This window comes from Erinaceus europaeus, chromosome 10, assembly GCF_950295315.1.
Source record: "Erinaceus europaeus chromosome 10, mEriEur2.1, whole genome shotgun sequence".
Lineage (NCBI taxonomy): Eukaryota > Metazoa > Chordata > Mammalia > Eulipotyphla > Erinaceidae > Erinaceus > Erinaceus europaeus.
Genome location: NC_080171.1, coordinates 91,598,225 through 91,621,845, shown reverse-complemented (window position 1 = coordinate 91,621,845; position 23,621 = coordinate 91,598,225). Strand labels below are relative to the sequence as shown.

Genomic DNA, 23,621 nt, shown 5'->3' with positions numbered 1-23,621 from the left:
TGAATCCTTGTATTACCAACCGACTGTATCGCTAACTGTAGGCAAGTCACATCAGGTCTTTGGGTTTGCTTTCAAGTAAGTGGTAATTCCTCTGTCAGGGTTATTTGTGTGGATTAAAATGAGATGATAAATGAAAAGCCGTGGCACCCAGTCAATGCTTGACAGTTATCATCATTGTTTTATTGAGGCTCATTGGCAGCTCAGAATTAGAATTGTCAACTTTTCTGTGATATAACCCTTCTGTATTCTTTGTGTGCTTGCTTGTAACTGTCAGAAAATAAATCCCTCCCCTTTGGTATCTTGACCTGAAGGTCTCTCCTTGAAAACAGTCCTTGGTTCTGAAAGTTGAAAAAAAGAACTTGGATTTTTGAAAAGACATAAGTACAAACTGTTTCAGTGCCCATTTCTTAGCTGTCTCCAGTAGATTAGCCCTTGGCCTGGGAATTATCTCGTCTCTTCTCTTTAGAAGTTTGTACCAGCAGAAACTTTTGAAGGAGGAAAAAGAAATCTTGAACTTCAGCAAATAAACTAAGTGAGCTGTTCTTGAAGAGGGGTTGGGCTGTACTTTTGAGCTTTTTCAAGAACTGAAAAGCTCTTTTGTTCCTCCTTTTGACAGTTTTTCCTCCCTTCCGCGTTGGGGTGGAAAGACAATGAGGATGTCCCTTTCATGAGTTGTGGTGCAATCAAACTTCTAAAGAGAAACCTACCCTGTAAAAGTTATTGCACATAAATGTAGTTATCATGTGTCTCACAACTTTTTAGTTCCTAGGTAAGATTCTCTGTCAGGTACTGCCCTAGACATTTGCATATTCATCATTTTTAAATGTTCAAGACTGACCTTTGCGGTGGGTATTATCCTAATGGGAGAGGAAATTGAGGCTTAGGGAGGCACAGTAGCATGGTTATTGCCGCATAGCTACTATGTGAGGTGGATTTTGAACCCAGCTGTTCCTAGCTCAGTGTGCTGTTCTTTTCCTTTGATCAGATGACCTTATTTAACTTAAACTTTTTATTATTAGTGATTTAACATTAGTTTACAAACTTAGAAGATTTCAGGTGGTATAGTTTCATGCTTGTATGTGTATGTATTTAATTCACTGCACCCATCACAAGAGTTCCTGTGCCCCCCATTGATAATCACCATAGTTTTTACAGAGTTTAACAGATAATTATATATATATATGATTTTGTTTTATTTTTTAAATTTATTGGGAAATTAATGTTTTAAATGAGACAGGAAATACAATAGTTTGTACATGCATTACATTTCCCAATTTTCCATATAGCAATACAAGCCCAACTAGGTCCTCTGTCATCCTTTTTGGACCTGTTTTCCACCCCCCACTCCCGAGTCTTTTACTTTGGTGCAGTACGCCAATTCCACTTCAGGTTCTACTTGTGTTTTCTTTTCTGATCTTGTTTTTCAACTTCTGCCTGAGCGTGAGACCATCATATTCAACCTTCTGTTTCTGACTTATTTCACTCAACATGGTTTTTTCAAGCTTCATCCAAGATTGGCTGAAAATGGTGAAGTCGCCGTTTTTAGTAGCTGAGTAGTATTCCATTGTGTATATAGACCACAACTTGCTCAGCCACTCCTCTGTTGTTGGACACCTGGGTTGCTTCCAGGTTTTGGCTATTACAAATTGTGCTGCTAAGAACGTATGTGTACACAGATCTTTTTGGATGGGTGTGTTGGGTTCCTTAGGATATCTCCATATATAGCAAATTTATTTGCTATCTGTATTCCTTTTTTTCTATCCATATTCTACATTATGAGTGAAACCATCTATTAGCCATTCAACATTTCTTTCTTTCTTTCTTTCCTTTTTTTTTTTTTTACTCAGCATAATCACCATTTTGAGATGAATTGATTTATTTGGACTTTTACTTCTACATCTACTTTTACATGTACGTTTTTGGATCAGTCACCTGGTTCAGAATTTAAAAAGAATTAAAGCATACACTTAAAAGAATTTAATCCACTCTTTATCTTCTAATTCCCTAGATCTAACCATTATTATTAATTCCTTATACAAGCAACTGTGTGTTTAAATTTCATTTTTATTTATTTATTTTTGAATCTTTATTTTTATTATTGGATAGAACAGAGAGAAATTGAGAGGGTAGGGGGAGACAGAGAGGGAAAGAGATAGATTCCTGCAGCTCTGCGTCACTACTGGTGAAGCTTTCCCCCTGCAGGTGGGGACCAGGGGTTTGAACCTGGGTTCTTACACACTATAATGTGAGTGTTTAACGAGGTGTGCCACTGCCTGGCTCCTATAAATTCCCTTTTTACATAAGTGTAGTAATGTTCTGTTCTGTACTGTATATTCCTAAACAGTATCTTATATAGATTTTCTTAGTAGTGGTTTAAGAGTATTTTCATTCTTTTTATTTTATAATGTTACCCATTTTATGCTTATAAGGTATTGGTTTGGAAATCATACCACCATGTATGTAACTTTATAATTTGAGGCACTGGGCTTGAGAAAAATAGTTTAGTGGACATATAAGTTTTTTTAATTTAATTTTATTTTTATTGCCACCAGGGTTGTTGTTGGGGCTTGGTGCCTGCACTATGAATCCACTGCTCCTGACAGCCATTTTTTTTTTTTTTAATTTGATAAGAGAGAGAAATTGAGAGGGGAAGGGGATAGAGAGGAAGGGAGAAAGACACTTGTAGATTTGCATTACCTCTTGCAAAGCTTCCCTGTACAGGTGGGGAGTGGGAGCTCAAACCCCAGTCCTTGCTCATGGTAATGTGTGTGCTCAACTGGGTGTGCCACCACTGGGTACCGACATGCTAGCTTTTAAATGTGCTAGGTTGGGGTTGCCAGTTGGATCATCAAAAAGCAAAGCACAAATGGTATGTAGTATCAGCTCTTACATGTAAGTGACCTGTCCTTTTGAGAGCTAAAGAAGGAATGTACTGTTTAAAAGATGTTTCTACAGTTTTCATAAAACCACAGTTAAGACAGTGTGTACTATAATCCAGTATCCTCTATGCAAAGACCTTTCAGCTTCTTCTAGAAAAATTTCTGCCTAGGGGGTCAGGTGGTAGCGCAGCGGGTTAAGCACACATGGCGCCAGGTGCAAGGACTGGCTCAAGCATCCCAGTTCGAGCCCCCGGTTCTCCACCTGCAGGGTGGTTGCTTCACAAGCAGTGAAACGGGTGTGCAGGTGTCTATCTTTCTCTCCCCCTCTGTCTTCCACTCGTCTCTCCATTTCTTACTGTCTTAACTAACAACAACAACAACAATAATAACCACAACAATGATAATAACAAGGGCAACAGAAAGAGGAAAAAAAAGAAAAATTTCTGCCTGTAGATTTTCAGCTCCTGTTGCTAACATTGGAGAAAAGTAACACACTTGGACCTAGACCTGGACCCTTTTCATTTGCTAGTTCATTTAATCCTCAATTCCTCATGCTGGGTTAGGGGGTGGTATATTAACTCATTTGACACTTGAATGATCTGACAGGAGAAATCTGCTTTCTCACCTCACCTGTGCTTCCAAGGACAATTACAGGTTTGCATGTCCACTTCTGTATCCTATGTTAGCATGAAGGCAGTGCCTCTGTGTACTTTGCTTGCCACAGTGTCCCCAGTGCTTAGCCAGTGTTTTCCTGTCATGGGTAATCGATTGGTCAGTGTCTGTGAAATGAAGGAATAGATAAACGAGCACCTACTGCCTTACTACAGTCTCCTTGTAGTCAGGGTGATCTCTAGTCATGATAACTTGATCAAGTTACCATGGTAAATCTGGGAAAGGCACAATTTGAACCCATGTCCTTGTTGACTTCTCAAGTTCCAGAGCTGCATGGCTGAGAGAGGGGGGAGGTATATTCTTTGAGATCATACATATCACAGAAAATGTTATTTTTATATTAAAACAACACACATGTATTATGGAGTAGACTGCATAACTGGCATGAATTATTAAATACAACAGGAGTGAAATTTCAAGGAAATCTTGGATTGGCAGCAGTTCTCTACAAACTGCATACATAGGCCCCTGTCTATCATGAGTTCATCCAATATTCTGTCTAGGATGTATTTGTGGACAGGTTTGAGAAGCCTGCCACTACCCACATCTTTTACGATCCATTTACTGAAAATTCTGTTTTTGGACTTGCATGTAAGTTATAAGCCTCAGGTCACATCTGGACTCCCTTTATTCCAGTCAATTAAAAGGAAGATGGTTGAGAACACTGTGGTGTCCCTTCTAGACAGCTAGTCCCTTATGGTTGTGACTCTTTCATAAGTGAATACCCTGACATTTTAAATTAAAACAAGACAGGCTATGATGTGGCCTCCCACTTATCCATCCACATGTTTTATTTCTTTTAAGCCATAACATATTCCCATTGCTACAACCACCACATGCATGATTATAAACAACCAGAAGTAATTGCCTTGGAATGGTATAAGCAAACTACAGAATTGCTTGTAAATTTGCTTGGTGGAGGGCAAACAATTTTTAAATCAGCCTCACTTGTATGACATTTATGCTTCAGTGTTTGAATGCTCTGGCTGTTAGATGCTTAGAAAATTTACATAATTGTTCCAAGTCTTGAGAAACCCAGGGCTTGCTTTTGAGACCACCAGTGTTTACTAATTCCCTTTTCCCTATGCCCTGAGGCTAATGAGGGTTTGAATCTAATATGTGCCTCTTAGAAGCATCTCATAGTCCATGCTGAAAGTACCTCCCCCCAATGTAGACTTTCATATGGCCCGTGTTTTATGCTGTGTCTTTTCTCTCCCACTCTTGTCTTGGAAGAACATTGAGCTGAAGGTGGAAGTTGAAAGTTTGAAGAGGGAGCTCCAAGAGAGAGAACAGTTGCTCATCAAAGCCTCGTGAGTATCTGTCGCCCATTCACAAACTTGCAGACCGTCTGGGGCTTCTGATGGTAGAGACTTTGGGGGGGGGGAGGGCCAATAAAGTCCAACCTTGTGCTTTCTAAGGCTCTCATTCTCCAGCTCTTTGAGGACCCTAAGAAGGGTTTAAAAAATAATTATTTTTCAATAGACCTTTAAAGTGAAACATACTTACAGGAAACTAAACAGACCTGAAATGCACAGCAGGATGGCTTCTCACCAATAGAGCACATCTGTGGAGCCACCATCCAGATCAGAAAGCAGAATATCTCAAGCCTCCCAGAAGTCTCTTTGTTTTCCCAGAACTAACCTTTCCTTTTCACTACGCTGACCACTACTAGTATCTCCATTGTTTCCATTCTGCCTGCACTGGGGGCTTGAGAAAAATGGAATCCTACACTGTGCTTCCACTCTTTGCTTAAGTGTCTGACCTCAGTCTTCAGCAGTGTATCGGTGATACCCACCCATGTTGTCAGTTATGTCAGCAACGCATTCATTTTTGTTGCTGAAAAAGCTGTAAGGGATTGCAGGGATTCTGAAGGACTCCTATGACCTTGCTCCTGAGTGAGGTGGAACTTCAACCAGAATAACTAATTTCTGTGTCTGCTTGATATACTAGGGACTTTTGCTTAAAAGCGGTGTTGTCTTAGAAATATTTGAAAGGGGGGCTGGGCTGTAGTGCAATGGGTTAAGTGCACATGGCACAAAGCTCAAGGACCAGTGTAAGGATTTCAGTTCGAGCCCCGGCTCCCCACCCGCAAGGGGGTCGCTTCACAAGCAGTGAAGCAGGTCTGCAGGTGTCTGTCTTTCTCTCCCCCTCTGTCTTCCCTTTCTCTCTTGATTTCTCTCTGTTCTATCCAGCGACAGCAATGACAATAATGACAACAACAAGGGGAACAAAATGGGAAAAAAATGGCCTCCAGGAACAGTGGATTCATCGTTCAGGCACCAAGCCCAAGCAATAAAAAAGGAGGCAAAAAAGTAAATAAATAAAAGAGAAATATTTGAAAGCTATTATTTGAATTAATGAATGGCTACTTATTGAAAAGCAAGGACAGTTTGGCTATTCATGAGTCAGTTGATTATTCAGTCATTCGTGCACATTTATTATCTGATGACTTGGATCACACACTGAGCATTTGGAAAGAGACATTCTCTTATTTTGGGAGCTCATCAGAGATTGGTGAGTTGTAACCTGTTAACACAGTATAATGGAGGTGCAGTGATAGAAGCATATGCGTGTACGGTGGGGGCATCAAAGTGAGCTGAGTTACGCTTGATGAGAGTGGAATAAGAGCTCCCAGAGCTGACCCGCTCAGGATATGACTGAAACTTCTGTGATTGTTCTGTTTGTCATGGTAGCAGATCTTCTGCTGGGTGTGGTGGGCAGGAACAGGAGTTAGCTTAGGGCACAGCTGCACTGCTCTGAGCCATATAATTTTACTCATGGCCATAGGCTCCAGCAGCTGGAAGTTTGAATGGTCCCCAGCCAAGCTTCTCTGGGTTACGCTGGCCATTCACACATAGTCTTTTCTGGATGAATAAATGAGTGAAGCAGATTAACATGCTTGTTGTTGTTGTTTTTATGGTTATTTTGCAAGCATGCCATTCTCTAGGCAGGGAGTACACATCTGTTTTGCTAAACTGAGAAGTTGGTGGTGAAAACAGGTTTCTTTCATCATCAGTGCATGGTCTGCTGCAATTCTTGACTAGGACTTGTTTTGAACCAAGCTTGTATACATAGATAGCCAACCTTAGAGAGGCCTGAGTCTTTTGGGGATTTGTGCATGTTTATATGCATTTGTTTCCCAGACCATTCAAACTAGTATATTTTGTGGTAATCAACTTTATTAATTTATTTAGAGAATATTTAAGTATCAGTTGTGGGCTCGGAAAATAGAAGGCAGGGAGTTTTCACTCTTGTCTCAGAGGTCTTGAGGGACATTCAGATTTTGGCCTTTTTTTTTTCTAAATGGGAACTAGAAAGCTGTTCTGGGTTTTAAGCACTGACACAATCAGAGTTTTGTTTTTTAAAAGGTCACTGACTTCTGAGTGGGAAGTATTTTGTAGAGGGAGCAGAAATAGGTAAGGAGACAGGTCAGGGGGCTAGTATGGTAGTCTGGGTGAGAGATTAGTCATGGAAGTAAGTGAGGGAATGGAAAGACATTTAGGAAGCAAAGTCAACAAGACAGGGTAACAATAGAAAGGAAGATGCCAGTGATAATTCCTAGATCATGAGTTCTGAGTCATGGAAGTAAGTGAGGGAATGGAAAGACATTTAGGAAGCAAAGTCAACAAGACAGGGTAACAATAGAAAGGAAGATGCCAGTGATAATTCCTAGATCATGAGTTCTATTGAAGAGTATATACAGTAGGGGCCAGGTGGGGGCACACCTGGTTGAGTGCACATGTTACAGTGCACAAGGACCCAGGTTCAAGCTTTGAGTGCACATGTTACAGTGCACAAGGACCCAGGTCCACTTGCAGGGGGAAAGCTTCACAAGTGGTGAAACAGTGCTGCAGGTGTCTCTCTGTCTCTCTTCCTCTCTTATCACTTCCTTCCCTCTTGGTTTCTGGCTGTCTCTGTCCAATAAATAAGTACAGATTAAAAAAAAAAAAAGAAGCCTGCATGGCAAGAAAAAAAAATTCTTTTTTAAAAAAAGTGTTTACAGTGACTTAGCAACTTAGACTTTCTTTTCATCAACTCTTTATTTAACTTAATTTTTTTTTTTTTTGCCTGTATGACTATCACTGGGGCTTGGTACCTGCACCATGAATCCACTAATCCTGGAGGTCTATTTTATTTTATTTTATTTTATTTTATTTTATCTTATTTTATTTTATTCATTTTTGTTGTTATTGTTGGATAGGAGAGAAATTGAGACAGTTCATAGATACAGGCACAACTCAGAGATATTTTGAGTTCAATTCCAGATCACCACAATAAAGCAGATAGCCTAAGAAAGGTGCTCAGATGAGTATTTTTATTTCCCAGTGCATGTAATCATTTTGTTTACATGTATTGTATTGTAGTTTATTAAGTATGTGATTGCATTATGTCAAGAAAAGTATATACTTCAGCTTTGCGCAGTGGCAGTATCGTAGCCAATGAGGTTTATCCGAGGCGCGATTATTGCTAATTGAAAACTTTTCCCAATACCCCGCCATGACGACTTGAAATACAGTCGGCATTGGCAATTTTTGACAGTCTCTACGGAGACTGACGTTTCAGAGTTCAAAAATAGTGAGATATATTACGCCGATTGTTTCTCTCTGGGTCTGATCTCGTGGGACATGTGGGTTTTTTTTATCTTCTTTTTCATGTTACAGCAGTGCATAATTTTGGCTTATGGTGGTTTAAGAATTGAACCTGGGTGGTCTGGGAGGTGGTGCAGTGGATAAAGCATTGGACCTCTCAAGCATGAGGTCCTGAGTTAAAAATCTCTGGCAGTACATGTACCAGAGTGACTTCTGTTTCTTTCTCTCTCTCCTCCTATCTTTCTCATTAATAAATAAATAAAATCTTAACAAAAAAAAAAAAAAAGAAAAGTATATACTTTAATTAAAAATACTTCATTACAAAAATGTTAACTATCATGAGCCTTCAGTGAGTTCTGATCTGTTTGCTGCTCAAAGGTTGCCATAGAAATATTAAAGAACACTGATCATAAATCATTGTAAGAGGCATAATAATAATGAAAAATTTCAAGTATTCCAAAAATTACCAAAGTATGACACAGAAGTATATTTTACATTGGTGAGAAAAGCACCAACAACTTATTAACACAAGATAGTCACAAACCTTCAACTTGTAAAACAAATAAAAACACCATTACAAAGCTCAATCAAACAAGGTATGCCTGTATTAAAAAAAATTCTGTTACTGTTGCTCCAACTCTGTCTTGACAGACCTCTTCTGCTTCCCATCCCTCTAAGCCCGAGTCTACGTAAAGGCTCCCCCGTACATCAGTCTCTGCCTAAATTTCTCAGGCATATAATGACAATTCCATATGTGTGTAGCACTTTTTGGTTTATAAGACACTTTCACAGCCTTTTGCAGTTCATCATTATCTTAGGAACTAGGCAAATCTCAAGGAAAATCTCTCTCTCTCTTTTTTTAACCAGAGCTCAGCTCTGGCTTATGATGGTGTTGGGGATTGAACCTGGGACTTGAAAGCCTCAGTCATGAAAGTCTCTTTGCATAACCATTATGCTATACCCCCACCTCGAAAACCTTACTTTTATAGAGGAAAAATTTTAGCCTGAAGAAAGGAAGCATGCTGACTAGAACCACTTAAGATCGGAGCTAGGTATAGAACTCCAGTTCCCTGATTTCTAGTCTATCACTGGTTCAAGCCCCTAGTCCCCATCTACAGAGGGAAAGCTTCACAAATGGTGAAACAGTGCTGTATTTACCTTTCCTCTCCTCTCCTCTCCCCTCCCCTCCCCTCCAGTCCCCTCCCCTCCCCTCCAGCTCCTTCCCTCCCTTTCCCCAATTTCTCCTTGTCTCTATTGAATAAATGTATAAAATGTTTAAAAAGAGATCTTAAAAACTTTTTTTCATGTATATGATACACATTTCTTTTCTTTCTTTTTAAAGATTTTATTTATTTATTAATGAGAAAGATAGGAGGAGAGAGAGAAAGAACCAGACATCAGTCTGGTACATGTGCTGCTGGAGATTGAACGCAGGACCTCAGGCTTGAGAATCTAGTGCTCTATCCACTGCGCCATCTTCCGGAGCACAATGATAATTTCTTTATCACAGTTACAGGTTGTCTAAGACCAAGAACCTTTTCTCCTCCATTAGTGAGTCTGGGGATAGTGGAAAGAACAGGGTCCCTTTGTTGGCTCTACTAGGAGGCAGGAATATGAGCGTTGACTTCTCAGTGCCTTCATAGGGCCTTTGTGCGGCATGCCTGCCATAGACTATGCATTCTCTTTATATATAAAAAGCATCTCTTCTTTTGCCTTTGATGATCAGCACCTGGCAGTGTGTGTGTCTGATATGTGCTCACTGATGGAAAATATCTTTACTAATACATTCAGCTTCCTCTTTTAGTTATTATTCTTTAATTTTTTGATGAGTGGAAGATATGGGACTTATCACTCAGGAAAATCCCTTGATTTTCCCTAAAGAACTATAATTAGAATGGAAAGAATGAAAAGGCAATGTTGATGATTACAAAGGGTGGTAATAGTAGTTTTTTTTTTTTTTTTTTGCTTCCAGGGTTATTGCTGGGGCTCGGTGCCTACTCCTGGAGGCCATGTTTCTCATTTTGTTGTCCATGTTATTGCCATTATTATTATTATTGCTGTTGTCATTGTTGTTGGATAGGACAGAGAGAAATCGAGAGAGGAGGGGAGACAGGGAGCGGGAGAGAAAGACACCTGCAGACATGCTTCACCGCTGGTGAAGCGACCCCCCTGCAGGTGAGGAGCCAGGGGCTGGAACTGGGATCCTTATGCCAGTCCTTGAACTTTGTGCCATGTATGCGCTACAGCCCGATCCCCTGAAATAGTAGTGTTTATAGAAGTTTCTTTCTTAGATTGGGGAGAAAACTGGATTTGACCAATTTCTCTCAGCCTTTCCTTTCCTTTCTCAATTATCAACCCAGACACCATAAAAAACAAAAGGGGAAGCAGAGGGAACTGACATGTATTGTGATCCTACTTTGTCTCAAGCTTTGTGTCCTACCCTTCACATTCTTGGTCATACTTGATTTTATAGCAATGACAGGAGGCAGTTAATAATCCCATTTGAGCAAAAAAGAAATACGAAATTCAGAGGAGGAGTAGGGAGATTTGGCCAAGTAGGTAGCAGATCTGGGTCTGGATTGTTCCTGGACCTGTCCTGCCTCAGAGAAAATATAAATGTTTGCTGACTTCTCATTGTTATAGTCACCAGTTACAGCAAGGGGACGTTAAAAACAAAACCAGACGTATTGTCAGGAGTAAATTTTATCCGTGTAGCTTTAAGACACACACACACACACACACACACACACACACACACACACACACACACACACACACACACATACACACACACACACACACACACACACTCCATTAGTAGAAGAAAATTGCACACCATACTGCTGAGTATAAATTTTATTGCTACAGTAACTGCAAAGTACGAAGATGATAAATGGAAAGTCGGAACATTTATTATTGAGACTGTATTTTATTGTTATAACTAAAATGCAAACCAACTGAATAAACCAATGCTTGTTAAAAATTGTAGTCAGCCTCTAGACAATGTGTGTGAGGCTGACTGTAAAATACAAAAGTTGAATCTGGGCTCATAGGAGGGAGACTATTTGCAGTTGCTGGGCAGGGTGGAGTGATGGGGAGTAGAGGGTAATACAGGGAGCTATTTGTTATTAGGTAGAAGTAACTATATAGTCTAAGGGCTAAAACATTTACGAGTGTGTAGTGGATATTCAAGACTGGAAAAATCCTATGTATCAAAGGCTCAGGAAGAAAAAGTGCCGAGCCTGGGATTCTTTTGGTAATCTTTAATGCCTCCTGAGGAGTGGTAGAAATGATTATGAATCACTGTGGGTTCTAGACAGTAGTATCAGGAAGTGAGCTGAGGGAGTTAGGGGGCTGAGGATATTTCATGGCATTAGTCAGGAAATGGCAATGGTGGCCTTAGTGGGTCTGGCCACCATGGATGATCTGTTCTCAAGACACCGGCAGTAGGTAGAATAAGGCCTCCCACAGCATCTCAGCAGAGGCTGTGCTGTCATCACCTCAGAGGCTAACAGGCTAACTGTAGCACTCAGTTCTGAGAGGAAAGGGCACTATGCTAGAAACACCACATGGGTGAGCACATTAATTCTAAGAGGCTGTCATCTCATTTTTCAAATGGGAAACTGAGGTGTAAGAGGTAATTTATTCAGAGTGACTCTGGGGACATAATAGAGTTGGAATTTGGAAGCAGATCTGTTCAGCTTCAGAGCCCATGTTCTTTCTTTCCAGTTGTTCACATTGAATTCCATTAAAATGATATCATGACACTGGGGCCTTCTGAGGGCTTATTGGTAAAAGGAAACAAAATATGAATAAAGTCTTTATTTGTAGGCAGCTCATGTGGAGACTTGTACAGCACTTGTGGCCCTCTTGACTTTCCATTGTTCTCAGTCAAAAACTCACATGGCCTGTACATGTGAATAATCAGTTGACTCTTGGTTGGAAAAATTGCACATGCCCCTAAAGCAGGGGATAGGAGGCTGGTGGTGAGTGCATTTGTTCTGTTGCTATTCTTTTCCTCTGAGAAACCAGCTTTAGGTGGAGCCATTTCCTATATTATTTTGTCTTCTGGAAAGCTGCAATCATTTTAGAAACCTGGGAAGAACTGTTTCAAGTATATGTCTTACAAATCCGCAAGTGGCATTGTTTTCTGTAGGTAGGGGAGAAAGGCGTCAGTGGTTATGGTCCTGCATCTGATTTTGGTGTGCTATCCCAACCACTGCTTGTTAAGCGGAGAGAATATTCTGTGGTGTCACAATGTGTCAACTGTTGTTTTCGCCCGGCTATGTTGTTTTCGCTGGTCTGGCTTCACAGGCGGGTAACAGACAACCAGGGACTCATGGTTGAGCTGTAGGCAGTATCTCTTTATTCATGCAGGACGCAACACAATCTAAGCCGAGCTAAGCTAAACTAAAGGTACCGTAAAACTCACAATGCTGTCTTTATATATACTTGCCAAGTAGGGTGGAAACAGGATGTGACATAGAGAGGGTGGAGAGAAAAGTGACTGGTGAAAATCAGAGTGTGACAAGGAGAGGATCAGGGTGTGACAAGGAGAGGGGGTGGAGCAGGCGAGAATTCTATCACTGAACCACTAATGCCCTGGAGGGAGGGTGGTGCTTGTTAACAGCGGTTATATAAATAGAATGAAGTGGTTATGTAAATAGTGTTAAGCAGGGGGGGGACTGAAGTGGTTATATAAATAGTGTTAAGCAGGGGGGATTTAAACCAAATGAAACAGAAGGGGTCTCATGCATACCAACAGTCAACTCTGCACTTGATGTTGGAGTAGCACAGAAATGTGATCTACTTGCATGAGCTCTGCCCTGATTCATGCCCTAAGTGGTAGCCAGTGCTCATGATGTTTTTCTTCCATCTGTGAGTGAGCTTAAGGAATAAGGACAGACAGAGAAATCACAGAGTGAAACTTGGACAGCATGTGGTATATTATCCCAAAGCAAAGGACTCTGGGGAAGTGGGGCGGAGAGTAAGGGAAGTGTTGCAGCTTTGGGGTCCTGGTACATGATGGTGGAAAAGGTCCTAAGCTGAGGGTGAGTGTATTTTGCTGACACCTATCATGGGGAGATGAGACTTTAGACATGGGTGTCTAAACCATCAGCCTCCCAATAAAGTAAAAAAAAAGTTTTTCCTTTCCCCTTGGCAGAACACACACCCATAATCCCTCAGTGCTACTCCATTGCATGCTGCTCCTTTGCACTTTGCTTGTCACAGTAGCTTTCCCTGTTTCCTATCACTGGTGGAGGCATACATTTTGGGATATTTTCTGATGGACGAATTGGCAAGTTATCAAAAACTTTAAGAGTGTGCTTATTCTTTGATCTAGTAATTCCCTTTCTAGGATTGGCTTCTAAGAAAATCACCAGATAATATTCGTTCTAGGATGCTTTGATCCTGATAGTGCTTATAATAATAAGCAATAACACTGACATTTATTGGGTACGGATTTTGTATCAGGCATTTTTCTCAGAGTAAGTAGTAGTGGACAAATATGTAAAATCAGAAACAATGAAGTGTTTTGAAAATAAGGAGTTGATTCAGTATTTGACTTCATATAGTGAGTTAATAGCCTTTAAATGATAATTTACATTTATTAGTACGAAAGGATGTTTATAGTATATTAAAAATGAAATAAAAAAAGAAAAATGAAATCAGGTCATAGATCGTTTTTTTGTTTGTTTGTTTGTTTGTTGCCTCCAGAGTTATTGCTGGGGCTCAGTGCCTGCACTACAAATCCACTGCTCTTGGAGGCTATTTTTCCCATTTTTGTTGCCCTTATTGTTGTTATTGTTACCATTGCTATTGTTGTTGTTGGATAGGACAGAGATAAATTGAGAGAGAAGGGGTAGACAGAGAGGAGGAGAGAAAGATAGACACCTGCAGACCTGTTCTGCTTCACTGCCTGTGAAGAGACCCCCCTGTAAGTGGGGAGCCGGGGGCTCGAACCAGGATCCTTACACTGGTTCTTGTGTTTTGCACCATGTGAGCTTAACCCACTGTACTACCGCCCAGCCCCCAGTATAGAACATGTTTGAAAGACTATGTTAATTTACTTGAAAAAGACTGTTAATTTACTTGAAAAATTATTTTGGTTTTTTTTATTATTGGATAGAGACAGAGAGAAACTGAAAGAGGAGGAAAAGAAAGAGAAAGAGACAGAGAAACACCTGCAGCCCTGCTTCATCAATTGTGAAGCTTTCTCCCTGCGAGTGGGGACCAGGGATTTAAACCCAGGTCCTTGTGCTTAACCAGGTGTGCCACTGCCTGGCCCCTAAAATGCTAACTCACTTGTCCTGAGATGTTATAGATGTTTCATATTTTTCTTTTTTAATGACTTACATATTTATTGACATCATCAACATATGATATTGTGTAAGAGTAAGGTTACAGTGTGTATTTTTTAATGCACTTGTATATTGCATTATCTTTAGTTTTGAATTAGAAATATTAATTGGGAAAAAAAAAGTTCAGCACAGGTCTGTAGAAAGTGACTGACAAATATTCCGGCCTCTTGTTGGACTTTTTAAATCACCACCTGTGTCACTCGTGCATTTTACCTAATGTGTCTCTTTTTGCAGCAAAGCAGTTGAGAGCCTTGCTGAAGGTGGGGGCTCTGAAATCCAGCGAGTAAAAGAGGATGCTCAGAAGAAGGTGCAGCAGGTCGAAGATCTCCTATCCAAAAAAATATGTCTTTTAGAAGAGGCAAGTCGGAAACCCTTAGAGAACTGTATTTCTTATAGTAGGATAGCACTGGAGTGGGAGGAACTCTGTCGGTTTCAGCAGAAACAGGAACTATACTCATGGAGCATCTCTGGAGTCTAGTTCCTTTCTAGAGACTTTATGTGTAGAATTCATACCCTACCATCCTGCAGATTGACCAGTATTGTTTTCATTTCTACAGAGGAGGGCACTGAAGTACAAAAACAGATATTAGAGTAGGGTGGTGGTGCACTTGTTACAATGAACAAGGACTCAGGTTCGAGCCCCTCGTCCCCATCTGCAGGGAGAAAGCTTTGCGAGTGTGATGCAGTGTTGGAGGTCTCTGTCACCCCCTTTCCTCTCAATTTCTGGCTGTCTCTAGTCTCAATAAATAAAGTTAATAAAGAAATTCAAATCCAAACACTAGTCCAAGTTAAATACTGGATTTAAACATGTAATTGCTGATTTTAAGACTCCTTTCTGCAGTACTACTCTTCTATCTTACTCTTTTTATTTTACAGAAGAGGTATAAACAAAACACACACACCCACAAAAAAAAAAAAAAAAGAAGAGAGAGAGAGAGAGGTTGTGACTGACAATTTTTTAAAATGTTTATTTATTCCCTTTTCTTGCCCTTGTTTTTATTGTAGTTATTATTGTTGTTATTAATGTCATCAGTGTTGGATAGGACAGAGAGAAATGGAGAGAGAGAGAAGACAGAGGGGGAGAGAAAGATAGAAGTGCAATGACCAGTGTAAAAGGATCCTGGTTAGAGCCCCCCAGATCACCACATGCACAGGAGTTGCTTCACAGGCGGTGAAGCAGGTGTGCAGGCGTCTATCTTTCTCTCCCCCTCTCTGTCTTCCCCTCCTCTCTCCATTTCTCTCTGTCTATCCAACAATGATGACATCAATAACAACAATAATAATAACTACAACAATAATGGCAACAAAAGGAAAAATAAATACAAAAAAACTTAAAAATAATCAAATAAAAATTATATATATATATTACTGGGGAAGTAGTAATCTATAGGACAGTTATTGACATATGAGTACAATCTCTTACCTCCCCGTAATAGTTTCCAGCAAACCACCACCATCCCAAGCCCCTCTCCACAATTGTCCACTGGATAGCCAGCATACACCTGTTACCCCCATTCCTTCCCATCCCCATTCTTCCCACCCCCCCGACTAAAGTCCTTTGTTTTGCTGCAGTACACCCCACCCAGTCCAAGCTACACACTATTATTTCCCTTTTCTTCCCATGCCTCTTGAGTACTAGCTATGAATGAGATCATCTAGTATTCATCTGTCTTCTTGCTTATCTTAACACAATTCCTTCAAGTTCCATCCAAAATATGGACAAGGAAAATACTTCATTTCTTACAACTGAGTCATATTCCACTGTGTTTATATACCAACAACTTGGCTTTGATTTTTATCTCTGGCTCTTGACATGAGCAGTTAGAGAATTATGCCAACTCCCTAGTCACTGAACATTAGGGCATTTCCCTATAATCTCCATCCTAAACACGGCCGAGCCATCTACGCCAAATCGTGTCTTGCGGATGTTTACCATACGGCCTCTTCGACCTTCTACGACTCCATCACTATTGGAACTATTCAGCTTGTCAACGTATATAAGCCTCCCAGTGCCTCATGGGATAATGAGGTCCTGCCTAGCCCGAATCACCCAGCCGTTTACGTTGGAGACTTTAATAGTCATCACCAAGACTGGGGATATTCCTCCACTCATGCTGACGGCTCTATCTTAGCCGACTGGGCTTCAGCGAATGACCTCTCCCTATTATACGATCCCAAACAGCCAGGCTCTTTTCACAGTGCTAGATGGAATAAAGACTCGTCACCCGACCTGTGCTGGATTAGCACAGTCAACGACTAAGCCTTTCCCGCTGCGAGACAAGTTCTCAAGATCTTCCCGCACAGTCATCACCGCCCAGCTATCATCCACATTGGTCTCCAGCTCCCACTGATTCTGTGCTCGGAGAAACTAAGATGGAACTTTCGGAAAGCAAACTGGCGTCTGTTCAGTGATCTTACCAACAAATCTATTCCTGCAATTCCAATTAACTCTATCCCCTCTGAAGATTCCTACAGGCGCTTCCGCCAAGCCATCTTCAAAGCAGCTTCCCAAGCCATTCCTCGCGAGAGACGTGCTAACTATACGCCTTGTCTTGATGCTGAATGCGAGCAACTACTAAAGTAGTATGATGAGTTGGGCGACCCAGATGTGGCTGACCATCTCATTGCCTCCCTGGATGCAGCACGCCAAGCCCGCTGGCAACAACTCACAGAAAGTCTGAACTTCACCCACTCAAGTAGGAAGGCCTGGAAGCTTCTTCATAGTCTGGGTGCCGGTAGCCAACCCCCTCCCATCTCCCATCCTCCTGTATCTCCAAACTCAGTGGCCAGTCACCTAACTCAAGTTGGACGTGCTAAGATCAACCCAGTCTGGAAAAGAGAAATTTCCCATGAGTGGTCATCCCACTTCCGTTTATCTTGTCCGTCTCCAAAACTCTCTCCCTTTACACTGTCTGAACTGGAAGACGCTTTGAAGAGGGTTAAACCGGGAACGGCTGCTGGCTATGATAACATCACCCCAGAACTCATTCTTAACTTGGGCCCCGCGGCAAAGAAGTGGCTCATTTCATTCCTGTCCCACATCTTGGAATCTGAATCTATGCCCAAAATTTGGCGTCGTGCGAAGATAATAGCGGTTTTGAAACCAAAGAAAGACCCAACACTGTCCGCCAGCTATAGACCAATTTCTCTCCTCTCTGTGTGTTACAAACTCCTTGAGAGGCTGCTTCTGTCACGTATTTCTCATCTTACAGAGAAATTCCTATCACCCGCCCAAGCTGGTTTCCGCCCAGGAAGATCTACCTGCGAACAAGCCCTGGCCCTCTCAACTTACATTGAAAATGGATTCCAGAAGAATTTAAAGACGGGTGCTGTCTTTGTTGATCTCACAGCAGCCTATGACACGGTCTGGCACCATGGTCTCCTGGTCAAGATCTCAAGATGCCTGCCTCCATGGATGGCCAACACTATATCGTTTCTTCTCCAAAACAGAAGATTCCGGGTGCATCTGGGTGACAAGTCTAGCAGATGGAGACTTGTCTCAAGTGGCCTCCCTCAGGGCTCTGTTCTGGCTCCTACGCTATTTAATATTTACATCAATGACCTCCCAGAAACTTCTTCAAGGAAGTTCATCTACGCCGATGACATCTGCTGTGCAACTCAGGCATCCAAGTTTGACATCCTCGAGGAAACACTCACGAAAGACATGTCTCTGATACCTGATTACTGTAAAAAATGGTGACTAATCCCTAGCACTGCAAAAACAGTATCATCTGTTTTCCATCTACACCATGCCTTGGCCTCGCGTGAGCTTAATGTGCAGCTTGGCGATACGAGAATCCGGCATGAAGGCCAGCCAGTCTATCTTGGTGTTACTCTCGATCTCACTCTGTCATTTCACGAACATCTCATAAAAACTGCAGCAAAGGTGGGCGCAAGGAATAACATCATTGCAAGACTGGCCAGCTCCTCATGGGGCACGAGCACTTCCACACTATGATCATCATCTCTGGCATTATGCTATTCCACTGCAGAATACTGTGCCCCAGTATGGTTCTGTAGCCCCCATGTCCACTTGGTCGATTCCAAATTATATTCCTCCATGAGGATCATGTCTGGAACCATCCGTTCCACCCCGGTTCCATGGCTGCCAGTTCTTAGCAACATCACCCTGCCAGATATTCGTCGGGATGCGGCATCATCTAAGTTCATTTCCCACGTCTACGCTCGACCGGACCTGCCAATATACACGGATATCTTCGCCCACCCTGTCCAACGCTTGACGTCTTGTCATCCAATCTGGTCCCCTACGCCTACACTGAACTTCTCTGTTCCAGACTCTTGGAAACAGAGTTGGCAGTCAGCTGAGGTAAAGAACAAACACCTCATCACAGACCCCTGCGAGCGTCAACCCGGCTTTGACCTAGCACGTTATGATTGGGCCCTCCTCAATCGCTATCGAACAGGCCATGGCCGGTGCGCCGCTATGTTCCATCACTGGGGAGCCAGAGACGACCCGAACTGCCCCTGCGGCTCCAGGCAGACTATGACCCACATAGTCAACGACTGCCACCTCTCCAGATTCAAAGGAGGTCTCGAAACTTTACATCAGGCTCAACCTGACGCTGTTGACTGGCTACGGAAGAAGGGCAAACGCTAGAAGAAGAAGGGCATTTCCCCTACCAGACACTGCCTGTGTGATTCAGATAATTTCTTTGCTTCCTTATCTGAGCTCTCAGGAAGAACACTGAGTTTCTTTCCCTACCTAAATCACCTCAGAGATGTAAAAAAGTGTACTTTAGAATTATGCAGTCATTACCTTAAAAAAACATATAGCGATGGGGCAATGGAGTGTGTGATGAATTTGCATGGAGATTTTGGTGAGTCTTTGGAATTTATGTATGTTTAGGTATTGAGAGGCACATTTCTCCTTGTTCTCATTCAAGCTGTAAATATTGATCTGATTTTTCAAAGCTGAAAATGCAGTTCTTGTAGAGTTGAGTCTCTTTTCCATTGGTGATGCCTATTACTCTTCAGGATACAAGAGGGGAAAGTGGCTGGCAAATGTATTTATTACCGATTCTCCCAATGTATAGCACAAGTCAGGGAGGGGAAATGTGCTGGAGAAAAAGTCATAAATATTTATATTTTAATCCAATTTCCTTTCAAAATGTTCCCAATTGTATTGAAAAATTGCATCAGATGCATTTAATTTAACTCTAGGATGTGAAAGCCGCCCAAGCAGAACTGGAAAAGGCCTGTGCAGGAACAGAAACGGAGATGGCTCTTCGGTTGAGCTTGGAAAGCAAGCTTTCAGAGATGAAGAACATGCACACGGGGGACTTGGAGATGGCATTGGTCCTGGAAGAGAAAGACAGGTCTGGCTTGTATCCTGTGATATTCTGACGTTCACTTGCTCCTTTTCCCTTCATCTTTTTCCCTTTTCTGCTTGTTCCTTATAGTAAGAAAACCAGGGATAAAATCAGATGAGAAAGAAAGGAAGGAGGGGCCGGGTGGTGGCACACCTGGTTAAGTGCATGTATTGCTATACGCAAGGATCCAGGTTCAAGCCCCCGTTCCCACCTACAGGGGTAAATCTTCACAAGTGGTGTCTCTCTCTCTCTCTCTCTGTCTCTTGCCTCCTCTCTACTTTCCTCCCCTCATGTTTCTCTCTGTTCTATCAAATAAAAATAAAGTTTAAAAAATATTTGTTAAAAAAAAAAAGAATAGTGACATGAAGTCCGAGATAGAGGTAGTAGATGGAAAGTCATGCTGGAAAGTTCCACTCAGAGAGTAAGCATGACATTCACTTTTGCCTCTCAAATTCCCTGTAACCAAAGTGAGAAGAGAGGGGCTACTGAGATTGCTCACTTGGGAGGGTGCCTGCTTCGCCCTATGCTCAACCCAGTCTCAAGCCCTCTATTCCACAGGCCCTCTCTGCCTATCTCTTTTCTGTCTGAAAAACTGGGTCCATAGTGGTGAAGCCATGGCAATACAAAAAAAAAAAAAAAAAAAAAAAGACAAAATAATCTTTCTTAGTGGATATAAGATTGACATTATTTACAAGTTAAAACAAAGTAGTATCTTAGGATCTCAGTTTTACTTGACAATGTCAGAGAGAAAGTTCTTCTGTGAATCTTCTTAAGTGACTATATCCCCCCACACCCATAAATACTAGTGAATTTTGTGTGGCCTGTGTCCCATCATATCATTTACTGCAGGCTGAGGGCACATAGTGCAAGGGACCAAAACTATAATAGTATGGTACCAACTATGGAGCTCTCCATTTGTTCAGGAATAAAATGTATGCTAATTTGGTCCAAAGAAATGGATGTGTGGTGTGGTCTTCAGGTAATCTTTAATGCATAACATGTCTTGTCATGCATTAAACTTTTGATCAAAACTGATCAGGAGAGAGTTGAGGTTTTTGTTCTTTGCCATGAACCTTAAATTTTATTTTTCTGGCCTTGTTTTGGTGGTCACAAGTATCTTTTATTTATTTATTATTGAATCGAGACAGAGACAAATTGAGAGAAGAGATGGAGATAGAGAAGGAAAGTCAGACATATGCCTGCAGCTCTGCTACACCATTCGTGAAGCTTTCCCCCGTAGGTGGGGACCAGGAGCTTGAACCATGGGTCCTTGTGCACTTTAATGTGTGCACTTAACCAGGTGCACCATGCCTGGCCCCTGGTGGTCACTAAATGGAAGAGTTAACTAAATATAAGTGAGTTTTCTGGCCAACCTGTGACCTTGCCATTGAAGAGCCTATATGTTTGGGATCTGACATTGTTCTAAAGCAAAAATAGAGGATACTAACTGACGTTCCTTTGTCTTGGCTGCTCAGTTTTCTCTGTGCTCACTATAATTACTTGGGTTTTTGGGCCTACTTTCCCGACTCCTCAGTTGTGATTTGCATTTGTTTTGTCTCCATGCTGCCTTTTCAAATTTGCTTGCTACTCTTCATTATGGGGTGGGAAGAATCAGTGTTTGAGGATGATCTATAAATAGACTCTGAGGGGCATTCTATGGTCTCCATTAGCTAAATGTCTTAGCTTTAGCATTTGTTGGACATGCCACTACCTATTCTCAGCTTCAGTCTGGAAAACTGAAATTTTAGGGTTAATCTCAGAATGAATCAAGAAACTGATTATTATTATTATTTTAAACCTCTGACTGCTTGTATGATGATTATAGAGTTGAACCCCTAGAGGGCAGTCTTACCCCTCTTTCTAAGTTTTGGGGCCATTGCAGTGATGCTGCTTATACTCTGTGTATCCAAGTATCTTAGTCCATTTTGGAGACCGTCACAAAATCAGCAGACCAGGTGGTTTAGAAATGACAGAAATTGATTTTTCATATTTCTTTTTTAAAAAATATTCATCTATTTATTCCCTTTTGTCCTTGTTTTATTGTTGTTTTTATTGTTGTTGTTATTGATGTCATCGTTGTTGGATAGGATAGAGTGAAATGGAGAGAGGGGGGGAAGACAAAGAGGGGGAGAGAAAGACAGACACCTGCAGACCTGCTTCACCTCTTGTGAAGTGACACCCCTGCAGGTGGGGAGCCAGGAGCTCGAACCGGGATCCTTATGCCAGTCCTTACACTTTGCGCCACATGCGCTTAACCCGTTGCAACACTGCCCAGCTCCCTGATTTCTCATATTTCTATTGACTGGAAACTTGAGATCAGAGTAGCAGTGTGATTGGGTGAGGGTCCTCACCAGCTTGTTATATTCTTACATGTTAGAAAGGGTGGACCATTATTTATAAGACAGTACTACCATTCATAAGAGTTCCACACCCATGACCTAATCAGGCCCCATCTCCAAATAGCAATACCCTAGGGGTTAGGATTCCAACATACTAACTTGAAGGAGGATATAAATATTCAGACCCTACTACTAAAGCATTCCTGGGTGTTTTAACTACTTTAAGGTCATTACTCATCTTCACCCTGGCAACTGGGGGCACTTTCCCAGACTTGGAAACTTTTGCTCTTTTTGTCTCACTAAATTACTTTCAAGGCTTAACTATACAGAACGGCTCTTCTGAGCCCCTCCGACATAATCTTAATTGTTGCATGTTTAAAACAATAATTCAAGCAAGTCATTTTCTTGAGTTCTACTTAGAAATATGTCAAAATAACTTATCCCTATCTCACATAAGCATGCTGCTTACACTTTATAACTGAGGAAATGCAGATTTTGAGAGTTATTTATTTATTTATTTATTGCCTCCAGGGTTATCACTGGGGCTTGGTGCCAGCATTATAAATCCACTCCTCCTGGCAACCTTCTTTTCCAATCTTTAAAAAAATTATTGGATAGGACAGAGAGAGCTTAAGAGAGGAGGGGGAATAAAGATAAGACACCTTCAGACCTGTTTCACCACTTGTGAAGTGTTCCCTTCAAGTGGGGAGACAGGGACTCGAACCTGGATCCTTGTGTGGGGTCCTTGCACTTAGTACTATGTGATTAACTGGGTGTGCCACCACCCGCCCCCTGAGAGGTTAAATAAGTTGGCCATGGTCAGAGAATAGTTAATATGGAAAAATTTGGTGGCCTGGAGAAAGATATATCAGTTCTGTCTGATGGGGGCTTCAAGGGTGCAGGATGGCAAAGCTTCCTTGAGAGGCAAGTAGAGGTGGGAATCCACAGTTGGAGGACGCTTGAGAGACTAGTGTGAGCAAAGATCTAGGGGCACAGAGCAGCTTTGCTTCTGAGAGAGAACTGGAAGTGACACCATCCTGTGAGAGAGTTGAAACTGAAGCTGTTACTAGGGGCATCTCACTTTTTGATGAGAAGTTTGGCCATTTAAAAAAAATTTTTTTTTTAATGAGCGAGAGTTTTTTCTAAATTTTTTAATGAGTGAGAGATAGAGAGACACATAGACACATAGAGGGATACCAGAACACTGCTCAGCTCTGGTTTATGGTGTTGCTGGAGATTTAACCTGGGACCTTGGAGCCTCAGGCATGAATATCTTTTTGTATAACTATTGTGCTGTCTCTGTATCTCCTTTCCTTTTTTTTTTTTTTTTCCCAGAGTACTGCTCAGTGTGGGGTTAAACCTGAGCCTCAGGCAAGAAAGTCTTTTTGCATAACCATTATGCTATCTCCCTCACCTTGGCCCTGAACTTTTAATCTTGAAAGTCAGTATA

At 41.5% G+C, this 23,621-nt stretch overlaps 1 protein-coding gene and 1 non-coding gene across 5 annotated transcripts in view; both read left to right on the top strand.

Moving 5' to 3' along the window:
- Nucleotides 1-23,621, top strand: part of CDK5RAP2 (CDK5 regulatory subunit associated protein 2) — a 236,132-nt gene that overhangs the window by 43,090 nt on the left and 169,421 nt on the right. For all 4 annotated transcript variants that reach the window (XM_060200065.1, XM_060200066.1, XM_060200067.1 and 1 more), the window contains 3 exons: nt 4,785-4,861; nt 14,737-14,860; nt 19,684-19,838. In XM_060200065.1, coding sequence (XP_060056048.1) covers nt 4,785-4,861; nt 14,737-14,860; nt 19,684-19,838 — 356 coding nt within the window. The remainder of the gene's footprint in view (nt 1-4,784; nt 4,862-14,736; nt 14,861-19,683; nt 19,839-23,621) is intronic.
- LOC132541004 (U4 spliceosomal RNA) lies at nt 7,962-8,102 on the top strand. The gene has a single exon (XR_009552200.1). It is a non-coding gene; the product is annotated as a U4 spliceosomal RNA (small nuclear RNA).